Genomic DNA, 14,500 nt, shown 5'->3' on the forward strand with positions numbered 1-14,500 from the left:
GGCAAATGCGGTGGATACCGAATGCCCAGCTATAAGGTTGTCAGTTTGTGAAAGCCAGAACCTCTCGGGAGAACAAAAACAACACAACCCAGGAATGGTGCAGGTTCAGGCAGTTCCGTCCTGACTGCTTTGGGCCATGAAAGTGTAGCTGTGTATCTGTTGGCCCCTTCATGTACTTGAGGTGCAGCAGGAAAAACATGCAGTTCAGAATTCTTTGTGATGTATTTTTTCTCTGTCTACCAAACCTTTGTGAAAAGCATGTGGTGGAACTGGCTGTAGCGTGTGTGAGGCACTTGTATACTTGGAGATGTCTACAGATCTGCATGTAGAAATGTGTGTGTGTAGTTGTTGTATACTATACACTTGGGTTTTATACTATACAGTTGGCTGGTATCAGCAAAGCCTTGTTGGTCTGATCCCCCAGAAGCAGATCCTATGTTGTGAAAACTCTAGTGCTGCAGATAGGTCTGTACCTGCTGCTTTTTAAGAACCACCAGTTATGTAGCTTAAAGGTTTTTTGGTCCTACTCTGCTGTGATTACCAGGGTCTGTACATGATACATCTGCAGGCAAAAAAGAAGGGAAGAAGGGCTTTGAGTTGATGAACAGCTCAGGTAAGGCATAGCCTGTCTCACACTCTTCCTTTTGGTCATTCAGGTTTATAACCCTTCCAAATGGTGTCCTCCAAATCGTGGATGTGCAGGAGAGTGATGCTGGGTCTTACCACTGCGTGGCAACCAATGCTGCCCGAAAACGCTACAGCAATGATGCAGTCCTCAGTGTCCTGAAAGGTAAGGTGCGGGCAGGAGTGTGTTGGGCTGGGCACGTGTCTGCAGATAGCCATTGTGTGTGATGGCAAGCTGAGCTGAAATACCAGTGACGATCTCTCCTGCTGGTGTGGCTCCGTACATGGCAGGCTTTGGTTAAAACTTGCAGAGAAGGCATTTTATTAAAGATTTCTTTTTACTCTGATGGGATAAGCAGGCTGGGTTGAGAGGTATTGCCACCTGGGAGTCACCCAGCCCTAGCTCTAGGCAGCCAATGGTAATAATGGGGTTGTTTCTCTCTGCACCAAGGGATTTTTTTTTGCAGGTGGATTGTAGCAGTGAGTGGATTTCAACAGCCCTAGCCTCCTTTATGCTCTGGGGCTCTGAGAAAGGGTCAGGCACCCTGCTTGCACCTTGGGGAAGTACTGGTTGTTGCAGTCTTATCTGCAGTGACTTTGGATGGCAAGACAAGCAAAGGCTGGCACGGACAGAGGAAGATGCTCGCCCAAGCTAGCAAGAGAAACAGCTGGAGGCTGGAGCAGTTGGCAGGGCTGTGTCTACCCTGGGTTGCCTAGCGGGGTCCTGAGGAGGACAGGCACAGTGAAATCCAACTTACATTCTGTGTCTGTGTTTCTGGCTCTTAGCTGAGCTGTTGGGTAGCTCTAGAGATCTTTTTGTGGTATCTGGGAACAGCCGCAGCTGGGATTTCTTCTGGTGACACAGACCCTTGGAGCAAGGCTTTGGATGTGAGCTGTCCTTTGCCTCCCAGTCTGGGCCTCAGTCTTGTAGCACATTTTTCTCTGTAAACCAAGAGTGCAGTGGGCAAGTCTGGACATGAGAACGTAGTTGAAAGCGTAAGTGCAGTGGAGGTCTCCAGACTCCAGCATCCTTCCCAGCATGCCTGGCTGCCTCCCCAGGGTTGTATAATCCCCATTCTGCAAGCAGGCAAACTCACTCTAGGGCTGGGAGTCTGGCTGAGCTGTCCCTTCTCTTGGGACAGTGCCCCCTGCCATGTCTGTCTCCTGTTTGTGCTGACCCCAGCGTATTTTGTAGGCAGCTTTAACCTTGAAAGCTCTGAAATCCTTCCCAGCCCCTTTTGTCTTTGTTTAGGATTGCGTTGCTTGGCATTCTGCTACCAATGTATTTTCACAGAGATGGCTTTGCTGTTCATCCATCAGCAGGGAGTGTAATTAACTGTGGAGCCTGAGAATACACCTCTGATCAATGGATTGTGTCGTGGAGGTAATCTGTGTGGAATCTGCAGAGAATTTGTGAGGGGTTGAATGCTCTATATCTAATTGCTAGGCCCCTCAGATCCTCTGGGTGCTTAAAGAAGCACAGAGGCAAGGGGAGCGTTTGCTATGGGCAGTTCCACACTCCAGAGACCGTTCCTGTGTTGGGTCTGGTTCGCTATTGATAAGTAACATTGATCAAGCTACAAAGGTGAATATGCTGTCCTTGGCATCATAACTCGTTCTGCATAATAATATCTTGTAACTCTGCAATGTTTAATCTGCTTTGCAAATGTAGGCAATGGAAGAGGTTAAATGGGAAGCGTTCCTTCTGGAGCACCAGCCGGCCTGAGCAGATTTCTGCCTGGAGTTCTCACCCAAATCTCGCTTCTGCAGCACCACACCACCCGCTGGCTGCAAAAACAAATATGAGAGGTTGAGTTTTTCACCAGATTGAGCTGATAGTGATAAAAAACATGCCTGTTAAATCTCTGGGGTTTTTTATAATTGGGGAGAAGTATCTCTAAGACAGATGGGAAACTGCAGTGACCTGTGCAGGCTGCAAACTCCTCCATGAGTGACTGGCATGGTATTGATCCTTTTTTTATTGCAGCACTTCACCATCAGAGGCACATTTGTGGATGCCTGGACTGGCTTGTGGAGTCTTCTCCCTGTTTGGAAGCAGCTGATAGTAGTTGGAGTGAACTGGTCAGGCAGAAATCCTTTGCTGGTTGTAAAAAATAAAACCAAACTAAACCAAAACAAACAAAAATCCCAGGGGAGGGGTGGGAAACCCCAACCAAAAACCCCCAATAGCCTGAAATACAGCTATTTAGTGTTGCTTGAGTTGCTTATTTGGAAATTTCAGGGAGTGAACTCCTACGCGTCTGCAAGCAAGAATAACTGAATTACTTCCCTCCCTGCTGATGGCTAGTGAGTCATTTGTGCTGAGGTAAGACAGGAGTCCAGCCTGTCAGTCCCACGGCACTGCCAGGGCTCCTGGAAAAGGTTTGTGCAGTGGGACCTAGTGTCTCCTTACCAGCTGTGCCTGCAGCTTTGATGTCCCCGTGACAGCCCTGGGCAGTGCCGTGTGATGATGACCGAGTCTGTGTGCTTGTGATGGGTTTTGGGGCTGTGCTGGTTATAATGCAAACGCTTCCACTTGCACTGCGTTGCCAGCCCTCAGGCCTGGGAACACCTCGCGTTCATGCCTCTGCCCCTGACAGACGGTGCTGGATTTGAACTGGCTGTGCATAGCAAAAGAATCCGTTTCCCTATGGCTCTTGTGCCCAGTTGTCCTTTTCCTCCCCCCTCTAGCCCTTGTTCCCAATAGGATGGCTGGGAATTGTTCCATCTCCCTCATGAAAGGCAGCAATTAGCACGACCCCCTTCTGTCATATTTGCGTGGCCTAAAAACCCTGAAAGTGTCATTTCCCTTGACGGTGTGACTTCCCCATCACGTTTGGAGGGCTTTATTGTGTGTCGTGGCTAAACACATGCTGGCCTTGCCCAGGCAGGGCAGAGCGCGGTGGTGCTGTAAACGCTGCAGATGTTTCGGCTGTGCAGACTTCATGGTGCAAATTTCCAGACGTTCCCTGGGGAAGCGGCATTTTGAGCTGGAAGGGAAGAGAGCAGACGGAGAGCGGGATACAGTCACGCAGCCCCGAAACAGCCTGCTGTCGAAACAGGGATAACTTGGATTTTTCCCCTTGGATCTCCACTGCTCCCCGGTGGAGGGAGCACCAAACACATCTGGCAGCTCTGTCCCTTCAACCCTCACCTGGACAGATGATGAATGACCACTGCAGCCCTGCTGTGCTCCCAGCCAAAAAGGGCATTAAGAGCTGGCTGCAGGATGCTTTTCCCAGGCACTCTGTCTGTGTGTGCTGCCTTTGCTCAGCGTCGGGTCTCGACGGGGCTGTGTCTTGTTTCTTGTACCTCCTTTTCCTGGAAGCAAGCTCTGGACCCCTACTTTGAACTCATATATAAAGAATTATTTCTCAGTGTGTCCTGGTCATGTTCCTAGGTCCTTGGCATGCACGAGGAAGTGCTGCCATGCTTCATAAAGCAGCTCTCAAAGAGGAGTAGCAGAGAGGCTTGGGGAACGTGTTGCTCTGTGGTCTCAGCAGGTCACTTTGCCTATAGCTTCACTTTTCCCCTCCATGCCATGCACATCCTTGCTCTTTTTGCAATTTCTTGGGATTAGGGACTACCTCTTGCTATGTGTTTGCCCCACATCTGGTGCACTGTGCCTTGCATCCCCAGTGCAACACAAATAATCATCAGAGTCAACAAAGCGTGGTCCTGGGAGCCAGGACTCTTGGGTTCTCCTTTCCTCTCTGTTGTTGGGCTTCAGAGGAGAATCAGTTCCTTTAAGCTTAATTTCTGCCTCTGTAAATAGCCATAATGTAATAGGCTTGGAGTTGCCCTCTTAGAATTGATGGGTCAGCCTGGAGAGTGTTTATGGGCATTTGGTGCTGGAGGTCTGCTCAGGTGAGCTGGGCATCAAGGTGCACTTGTAGAGGAAGGTGCAGATTCATACCTGATTGTGGGTGGGTGGGGTTTTCTTCCTTGTGTCCTCTGCACCCTAGATGTGATCTATGCATGCAGAGTAGCCACAATTGCTGTGACACGTCACTCGGGTATATGGGTAAAACCTTTGCCTCAGACCGGGCTGGCAAGGGTCAGAATGTGCAACAGCCTTCCCCCAGCGCCAACAAAACATCTGCGCAGCGATGTTCGTGTGGTGGTCTCGACAGTCGTGCTCCATGTGATCCTGTGCCTGTGCTGCAATAACTGCAGGAATGGAGAGAGCAGATCAGGGTGATGGGCATAGCTACAGCAGGGTCTGGGCTGGGCGTGCCACTGAAGAGTCTTCCAGCAGATGAGCACGTCCCCCGTGAGTTGGGATTTAGTACTGTGTTATTAGAGATGACACTGCGAGATTGCCGTTGGCAGAACATCATTTACGTTGACAGTTGTAGCAGCTTGCTGCAGCAGTGTCCCAGGAAATGTATTTTTCAGCCAAATATTTGTATGAAATATGATAACAGGGACAGAGCTTGGAGGCAGCTGAAACACCTTCATGTTTTTTGTTCTTTTGATGTTTGTGTTGCAGTGGCTTGTGAGTACCAAGGGAGACCCTGGCTCTGGGTGCTGGGACCTGGGTGGTTCCTGCTCCGAAGGGTTGTAGGAGAACACAGCTATTGAACGGGATGAGCTTTGGGAATGCAAGGGAAGGTGGTGATGAAGTGAGCAGCACTCGCAGTTGGCCACCACCTCGCAGAAACAGACGTGCTGTTACCACAAGTGGATTTTCAGTCCCTGCATGTGCGAATGACGTGCTGGATGCTGGGTTGGCGCTCAGCCTGAGCCCTGACGACACATGCTGCGCTCCCCTCGCAGCTTTGAACACAGATACCATGCAATCTAGGGACAGGGCAGTTTGGATTCGGGTCAGTGCTGCTCTGGTCTGACCTCCCTGGCCGCAGCCGGGTGTAGATCCTGTTTGTGCTGCCATTGATGGAGAATGGCAGTGTTAGTCAAAGTGGGGTGATGGTCGCACCTGGTCAGGAGTGATCTTCCCCTGGTAGGAACACACGTGGCAGTAGCAGCAGAGCCCTGCAGTGTTGTGGGGGGAGAGCTATCCACAGCTGTGGTTGTGGGCACAGGAGACCGCTTAAGGGAGGCGAGAGGGTCATGGAAATGCATAGGGAGTGAAAACGTGGGGTGGGGTAATGCAGCTGTATTTTTACTGTGAGTTGCTGGCTTAACCAGCAAGTGATGCTTCACCTCTGGAAAGGAGGCATCACAGTTCCAGCCTGCAGTTGCTGTGTCCCTGTTCCATGTGCCTCTTCTGCTGGGCACAGAGCTCCGTCACTTTTTCCCTCTCTTCTTCTAGCATCCTGTTTTTCTTTGCCCTCTGCTCGCTCACTTTACTAGCAGTTAAACAGGGAACTCTTGATATCTCTACTTTCTAGCTCTCCATTTGATATCGTAAAAGCTCAGCCATGATGACTCTGTTTTATGTGTGTTTCAAAGCTCCAGTTTCCTGGGTGGCAGGTATCTGAAGCTGTTTGCATAATGGATCTGCTGGGCTGTGAAAAATACTCTTGATCCTCCTCTGTGGCAGAGGATGCTAAGCAAACCATGGTAAACGTGAATTCAGAGAATGGCAAGATTAAGGAGGAGATACACAGCATTTCCAGCTTAATAAATAGATCTTAAAGCTAGAAGTGACCTTCTGCCTAACATGAGCTGTAAACTTTCACTCCATCTCCCTTCCACAGAGCGTAGCAATGCTAGTGATTTCAAGCATTCATGGAACAGGACTGAGACCACAGATTCTGGGTAAAACTTGTGAAGGGGTGGTGCAGACATGCGTCAGGCACCCACCCAAACATCTCCTTGACTGGAGATCGTACGGGGCCAGCATGCATCACACCACTCACATCACCAAGGGAAAGCTTCTCGTAGCTCAAGTGTCAGCAGCCTGTTCCTCAGAGCCGGAGGGGAAGTTTCAGTTCAGCTGTCTGTGAAGTTTGGTGGGGCTATGATATGCCACGCTCCTGACAGCTCTAGCAGCCTGCGGTGACAGAGGGTTTGATACAAAATTCAGAGCCCTCGCTTCGCATTAAGCAGAACAGCTAAGCCCGGGGTTGGCACCAAAGTGAGTGGCAACAGAGGTGTCAAGGATAATAGAGCAGAACAAAGGATGTACGGCTGGGAATAGGGGAGCTGTTTCCAGGTCCTGAGGGGAAACTGGTCTCTCCCACAAGCAGCGTTGGCAGTGCGTTATGTTTGGAGCTGTCAGGTGTGGCCAGGAGCATGTGTTACAGTCAGCTCTGCCTCCGACTCCTGAAGAGCAGGGATGGCTGGATTCAGGGATGGTTTGCGGTCCTCCAGTTTCCTCCACATGTACCTCTTATTAATTCAGATCTGCTGCACTTCTGAGGCTTCTTGAAATAAGAGCTGGTGTTTTGTAAGGCTCTGACTGAAGCCGGGTTTAAGCGGCCATCTCCGTTCAGCTCTTCTCCAAGAGTCTTTTGGTGCTGGTGTAACGCTGTGGTGCGTCAGTGCATCTGCACTGCAGGGATCACACCTGGCCACTCCTGGAGGGTACTGAACAGGCTGTTCCTGCTCAGTGAGGCTGGAAGGGAGCTAAGAATAGAGATCATAATTAGGTCACCAGCTTGCAATGGGCTGTGGGACAGGAAGGTTGATGTGGTTGGGTTTCTGATGGTGCTTGTTAATTATTAATTGTCTGTGTTACAGCGGAGCCTCAGTAGCTCTCTGAGGTCAAAGGCTAGCAGTGCCCTACAGCGCTTACAGCATCCTAACAGCTAGAGTGAAGATGTTCCAAGTGTCCAGAGGCATAGCAAAGCTCACGGTCCCATTGCTTTAGATGCGGGACAGACGTATGGAGGAGGTTTGTCCCTGTCTCAAAGACCCACCAGTATCTACAGGCCTGATGGTGCTAAGGAAGAAGAATGGGGTGAGTCAGCCCAGATCATGGGGAGGCTGGATCAGGAGCTGAGCTGTGCTGCTCTGAGCCCTCGCTTCGACATCTCGGATGCCAGGGATTGCTCAGGACACAGCTGGGAGTTTGCCTTCAGTAACTGAGAGATGCTCTTGCCAAACTCTGTTTCCAGTGCAGCCAAGGAGCAATGCCGCGTGGGTTGTGGATGAGACTGAGAAGCAGGAAAAGGGAAGAAGGATGGGATAAGGCGGGGTGGGTGATGTTATCAAACACTGTGCCTTCAGGCACGGCATTAGGCACATCGGGGCTCTCTGCAGCACTCAGCAAGTGTCCAGCTGAATGGCTTTGACAGAATCTGTGGACATCACTAATGATCTTTCCCCGTGGAAAACCAGCTTTCCTTCCAGACCTTTCCTAGAAAAACAGATTTGCATTGTCCTGAGTTAATGCAGATGCATCCATCTGCTTTTAGTTCTTCCTTCCAAGTTGGCAGTCTTTGTTTGCTGCCAGACTGTGTTACTGTAGGCTCCCAGCATGTTGTGTGTTCGAAGTGTAGCTTGTAGGAAGCATTCTGCATACCTGGCATCGGGGAAACCACGCTACGAGGTCGCTTCCCATAATGTCTCTCTTTTCAAACTGTGCACGACAGTGATGTGAACGGCTATCCCTGGCAGATGTAGCAGGGCAGAGCACAAGCCCTGGTCACAAAGAAAGCAGGCTGTGTCCTTCTGCACAGCCCAGGGCCTCCAGCCTGTTCCCTCTCTGCTGTTGCTAGATGTACGTGAATTGCAAATAGATCTGCTGTGGCAAATAAATCTGAATTGCAAATAGATCTGATGAAATAGGTGTCAGCTCCTGGGAAACATCAGCCTCTGAACACCAGGACGTTACTGGAGTGAAATGGCTCCAGCCACTGAGACTAGGTGAGGTGACTGAGTAAGGAGCTTCAGGGCTTGTCACCTATGAGCCAGAAGAGTCTTCTGTTGACCACGTCTCTGTCTGATTTCTGTGCAAGAGGTAACAGAGCATCTTTACCTGCCTTACAGCTGTTTTCTTGGAGACTTCTCCTGCATCATCCTGGAAGGTGATGTGCTGGCCCAGGAAAATGACAGAGAGCTGATAGTTAAAGAAGCGTGGTAGAGTTCCCACTGAATCCCAGAGGCTGGCAGGCTTAGGTCCCTGGGGCCATTTGGTGTTTACTGATTGGGGGGTGTGGGTGTGTCTATATTTAAATCTCTGATACTGTGGCTTTTGTTAAGGGTCTTCTGATGCTTTCTGGCTGTTACTTTTGCACCTTCACTTCTGTGAATTAGCTATGTTATGAACTCTGAGCAGATGGAGTCATGGCGATGCTGAGAGATGCGCCCACAGCAGCGCAGTGAGTTCGTGGCAGAGACCAGGAGACACTCTCTTTCGCTTGAACCACTGGGCCAGAGCCTGGCACTGCTGCAAAGCTGGGACATGGTCCTGGCTGGTCAGGGCTGAGGCACCATGCTGGGGCTGTGTGGAGGATTGGTGCCCACAGCAGCCATGCAGGCTGAAGGACTGGAGCAGCACAGGTGGTAGCAAGGGTGGGGTCTGGTTCTGTCCTTTGTGTTGCTGAGAACGGCGCGTTGCAGTGGCATCGGTGTTGGCAGCGGTGGGAAGTGCATGGTGTAGTGTGGTGGTTCCTGTTGCAGTGATAACTTTGCAAAGCATCCTCCTGCAGCCCTCTTCTCTCTTGTCTGCGTTCCTGGCAGCTGCTGGGGAATGGCTGGGGCTTGCAGTGCTTTAAGGGCTCAGTGTGAGTAACATAAGCTGTCTGGGTCTTAGGGTTAGAGCAGGGAGACTGCTCTGCCATCCTTCAGATCGCTTCAGGGACACTGAGGTACCTCTGGTCTTTTTTTCACTTCTTTTTGTTGGCCTCTCATCTGATCTAGAGGCTTAAGTCACTTAGTGTACCGGAGTTTCCTTCAACGAGTTTGTTTGCGCTAAGATCTGTGAAGAAGTGCCAAGAATGGCTAAAGGCTTGTTAATTACACAGTGGTGACATTATCAATAAGGCTTCAACCTATCCTATCCTTCTGATAGGTCTCGGTGTCCACTGTGCCCTAAGCTTGTGTTTCCTATCACCTCTGCCATGTTTTGGCTCATTGTCTGCTGCTTCTGCCTCTCAGAAACTCTGACAAATCCGCAGGCTTCTGAGGATTCAGATGCATGGCCTGAGGTCTCCAACCCTTTGGCTAACTTGGGCCTGTGGTAGAAAACCAGGAGAGCCCTGATTCTCACAAGAAGCAGCAGCTCTCCGTGCAGTGGGGCTACAGGGCTGCATGGCCGTGGCTGTCGGCGCGGCACCTCCTGCTTATTTTGCCTAGCTCCCGCTCGGAGCAGTGCAAATGTAGGCGCTTCCAAGCGCTCGCTGGGGAAGCGAGCAGGAATTTGCTGTGCAGTCTGGCTGGCTCCCGTCCCTTTTGGCGTGATGAAGAGCAGTTCCAAATGCATGTACGCAAACAGAGAACCAATGTTGACAGCTTTACAGGAGGTGGAGTAGTGGGCAAAGCACACTCAGACTGCTTTGCAGCAGAGCTAAACATTGTAAAACTCCGTATCCTGAAGGTTCAAGGGTTTGGGATGGGGGAAGAGCCCCCTAAAAATCCAAAGCAGTTCTTGGAAACCTGCCACTGCTCAGCCTCTTTCTGGGCTTCTGGTTACATATAGTTCAGGATGTCAACTTGTGGCTGAGCTAGTACATTAAAGGATTTAATTTCTGAGCTGAAATCTGTCAGCTGTATAAAGAAGTCGAGGGGAATGAAAGAGGACTGCCTGATGGCCCCTTTGCCTGTCTGTACTGGCATCCGTGAGCTCCCCAGGCTTCCAGACACCAGACACAGAGCTGGGGAAAATGAGAAACAGCCTGTTAAATAAGCCAAGTGAAGAGCAGTTCCTAGAGCAGCTCCTCCTGCCACACTCGGCATGTAACATGCTCCATGGAGAAACCCCAGAAGCTGTGGCAGGTGCTGGTCTGAGGAGTATGTCCAGGTAGTAAATGAACACTCCTCATCCAAATTCATTAGTCTCTCCGCCTCCCCCCTCTTTTTTGTTTTAAAATCATAGAAGTGTATTTAACCTGTTAAACTCTCCATTTTGCATGCATGTATATGCAGACATTAAAGGAGCAGGTTTTGTGCCCTGCTATTAGTAGTGTAGGTTGCACCGTGTATTTTGGGATCTATTTGCTGATTTTGTTGGGGATTTTGTGACAGTAGTTTGAGATACAACTGCTCTCTGTGGAGATCTCTTAATATCACTAAGAAAGTGATTGAACTTCTGTGTTTTAATCATTTATGCATGTTTGTTTGTATGCTGCTCTGCTGCAGCACTAAGTAAGTAGGAAGAGGGACTCTGTCCCCATTCCAAAAAGTGGAGGTAAATTCTTCCCTGTTCAGCCTTTCAGTTAAATCTTTGCATTGACGAATGCATAACTGCTTCCAAAATGTTTTGAGGATGTGAGGTAAAAAGACAATATAAAACTGATTTACTGAGCTCATTTATATTATTGCGCAGAAAAAACCCATTATGCCAATACAGTGTCACTAGTGCAATAAAAGCCAGGTTCCCTTTCATTCTCCCTTCCGAGCTGACTTGTGCACTGACCCAGGCACACTGCAGCTGCGTGGAAAGGGAAAGGAAGGAGCATTTCTAATGACAGAAGCTGTGGACACTGGTGCTGCCAGATCGCACTTGGGCAACTTTTGCAGTTCCAGTACCCAAGCACGGTCAGTGCTGGAGTTTCTATTGAGGCACACATCTAAAAGCTCCTGCAAGGCCTGATCCTCTGCAGAGGAGGAGTTTTCAACGCTGAGAACCATCAAAACAGTACCAAATGTTGAGTGAATTGAGCCTGTAATCTTGTAACCAAAAGTCATCCCTCCTCAGCTTCAGTGATGGAGGAAAACAGGACTTGGATCCAAGCTGCCATGGGGACTGGTGTAGCAAAGGTGGAAGAAAAAACCAAAAAAGCAAATGGTGATTTTCAGAAAGGATGTGTGGTGGTGAGTGCTGCGTTTCAGAAGAAGAGGAGGCAGTGTTTAACTTCTAATACTTTGCGGAGGCCTGAGTTGGAAGGGTGGCACCCAACATCTCTAGTCGCTTCTGAAAAATCACTGGTTCTGGTCCTCTCTGGGCTGGTTTGCTTTCCTGTTTACAAAGCTGTGCATTGCTGTGTTCACATGAGAACGGCTACAAAAGAAGAAGTGTTTGTTGCTATGCATGCTCAGGTTTGAGATCTGACACTGTGTTGCTCCCAAAGCTGATGTGCCAGTGTTAGGATACAGTTAGGCAAGTGTCCTGCCTAGAGGTTTTATGTGCTAGTTACCTCCTGTCCTGGGTCTAGCCCAGAAGTAGAAATAAAATGCAGATACATCTCCAGGAAAGTGTAAAGGAAGGAGGAGGGCAGGTGTGGAGGATGTTTTTTCTCCTCCATGGTTGCTGTCAGCTTTCTGCCTGAACAGTCCAGGACGTCTGTGAGTTGTCTGAGAAAAGGGAGAGAGCTAGGGAGTGGGAGCTGGACATGCTCTGCAAACACAGCGCCTGCATTTTTGAAGGTGTGTGCTTTGCAATGGGTAATTTGCTCCTTTATTGTCTGCAGAATAACAGCAGTGACAGCATTGACTTTCTCTAATGAACAGCTGCTCAGTGCTAGAATCTATTCCCGGGGGAGGCTCACAGGAATGAATAAGGTTTCATGCTCCTCCTCCAGAGAGGGTGAGAAAGTTCGCAGAACAGAAGATTGTTACTTGATTGTTGGATATCTCCAAATCTTGAACTGCTGACAGCTGAGAGCTGAATGTGTCACCATGCAAGTCATGTTTAACCTTCCAGCACTTTCGCCGAGGCAGGGTGTTTACGGAGTCAGGAGAGGGATGTTAGTTCCCGTCCAAGAAGTCATCGTCTTGTCACTGCAAACGACCGTCACAAATTGGCCGAACAAAAAACATCTTCCTCCTGTTGCACTGCCTGAATTGTTTGCTGATACTCTGCACTAACAAGAGCAGGGAGGCAGGAGAGGATAGCTGATGAATTATGGATGCATTGGAGGCAGACTCAAGTTGTAAACTCTTGGAGTTTGAAATCATTCGTGTATGTTATAACTCAAGTTATAACTTCAAATAAACATTTTGAGCTTTGTCCCAAGCAGCTCCCCGTGGTGCCTCCCTTCACGTCCCTGCTTACGGTTCCCCTTCACTTTGAAACAATACAGACTGGATTTCTAGAGGTTAGGCAGCCTGTGCGCTGAGATCTGTCTGGCATGCTCGCTTGTTGTCTCAATGTTCCCTGTGCTCTTTTCCCCACCTCTTTTTAGTTTTATACTACACTTGATCATAAGTGATTTGTTTTATTTCCTCTGTGCCTGCCCACCGCCCGGCCCTGGAACTCATCTCCAGGCACTGAGAGATGCCTGTGAGAGCAATGGTATGAAAAAGTATGGTATGAAAAGGTATGAAAAGCACCCGAATTTGGTTTGACTTTCCTGTCTCACAATAGGAGAGTGGAAAAGCTCATAAACTGAGATGTCTGCTGTAGTGAGTCGTTCATAAACAATAAAACCTGGTGGAATATTTTGAAATATTTCTGCAGATTATCAGGAAGTCTTGCCTCTTGCTCTGTGATGGCACCCTTGCTGTCTCTCTGGGCAAACACAAGCATGTGCACAGATTGATGAACCGCGTAGGAAAAGAGCCTTCACCTCTAACTCTTTTCAGTGCCCAGAGGATTTCTCTCAGTCCTAGTGCACTACTCCGAGTCATCCCAGAGCCGTGTTTGGCATCCTACAGGCGTTTTTTTCAGTAAAAGGGAGCAAAATTGATTCATCTGCTTCAGAAGGGCAAAAAGTGCACAAAGGCCATCAGTGACAGTTTTGATACGAAACCACAGGTTGTCCCTTGGGCTATGCAAAGCTTTTGCCTAGGGCAGCTTTGCTACTTGGAGAGACAAAACAAATCTGGGGGAGGCAGAAATCTCAAAGGTGAAGTTTTAAATAGCAGCACCGTGAAAGCTTTTAGTGCCACAGAATGGCCAGCATGGCTCAGGTGCATTTGGTGACCTGTTTTGTTCAGGCAGTGAAAGATGTCTTGGAAACTGTAGCTCCTCTTTCCTTTGGTTCTAACAATATTCCCTCTTGACCTGAAATTATCTTGATGGCAGTGGAGACAAAAAACTCACATTGGTGTTACTCTTTGATGTTTGGAATCCCCTGTGTGGAGGTTTTCTTGGTAAGCTTAGTACTATTCTTGGGAACTCATCAAACCAAACGAAACCTTAGCTGTTTTGTAGCAGTTAACCTGCGATCCATCCCAATCCAACCAGCCTATTGAGATAGCAGGTGGAAAATGTTCTCTCAAGGGGGCTCAGTTTAAAGAAGAGCTTGACTTGTAGTCTTGCTCGGACAGACCCACAGTGAAAGACAGAGCTGGGGAGAAATGCGTTTGTGTGTGCAAGAGGTGTATGAGGCATTCATCCATGCACACACCCAGGAATGTACTGGGAAAACAAGCAGGACTGTTTGGTTTTGTAACATAATTTCAATAGTAATCAGCAACAAACAGAAGTGGGGTCTGGGCTAATATGTTTTCCCAATAGTTTTTCAAGGCTGAAACCAGAGTTTTGGCTGAGGGATAAGGAAGCAGAAATGGATGTTTGCGCTACAGATCCCTGTGGCTGTTGCCACTCTTGGTTGTCAGAGAGACCTTGAATTGTGCCCTTGGATTTGACTGTCAGGAAGCCCCAATATGAGCTCCCTTTATACCTTCTGCAGAGTAAGTGTGGAGCTAATTAAGTAGCTAGTCATCAGCCCCTTTGGGTCGCCAGGCCTAGTTTCTGCTGGCTGGTTACCCGGCCATCAGTGAGCTCCTTGCTCTTTTTCCCTTCCCGAGCACCCAGGGTGTACGACGGGCAGCATCAGAGGGAAGGGTGGCACGTGGTGCTGCAGTGGGACTGTTCAGGGTGAGGGTGGTGAAGCGTTTTGTTGGTCCTTACCTAGCCAGC

The 14,500-nt window shown here is 49.2% G+C and overlaps 1 protein-coding gene across 3 annotated transcripts in view; it reads left to right on the forward strand.

The window, feature by feature from the left end:
* IGDCC4 (immunoglobulin superfamily DCC subclass member 4) overlaps positions 1-14,500 on the forward strand; it is a 97,267-nt gene that overhangs the window by 49,267 nt on the left and 33,500 nt on the right. For all 3 annotated transcript variants that reach the window (XM_064456081.1, XM_064456080.1, XM_064456082.1), the window contains one exon: positions 657-790. In XM_064456081.1, the coding sequence (XP_064312151.1) occupies positions 657-790 (134 nt within the window). The remainder of the gene's footprint in view (positions 1-656; positions 791-14,500) is intronic.

The sequence above is a fragment of the Phalacrocorax carbo genome, chromosome 7 (genome assembly GCF_963921805.1).
Source record: "Phalacrocorax carbo chromosome 7, bPhaCar2.1, whole genome shotgun sequence".
Lineage (NCBI taxonomy): Eukaryota > Metazoa > Chordata > Aves > Suliformes > Phalacrocoracidae > Phalacrocorax > Phalacrocorax carbo.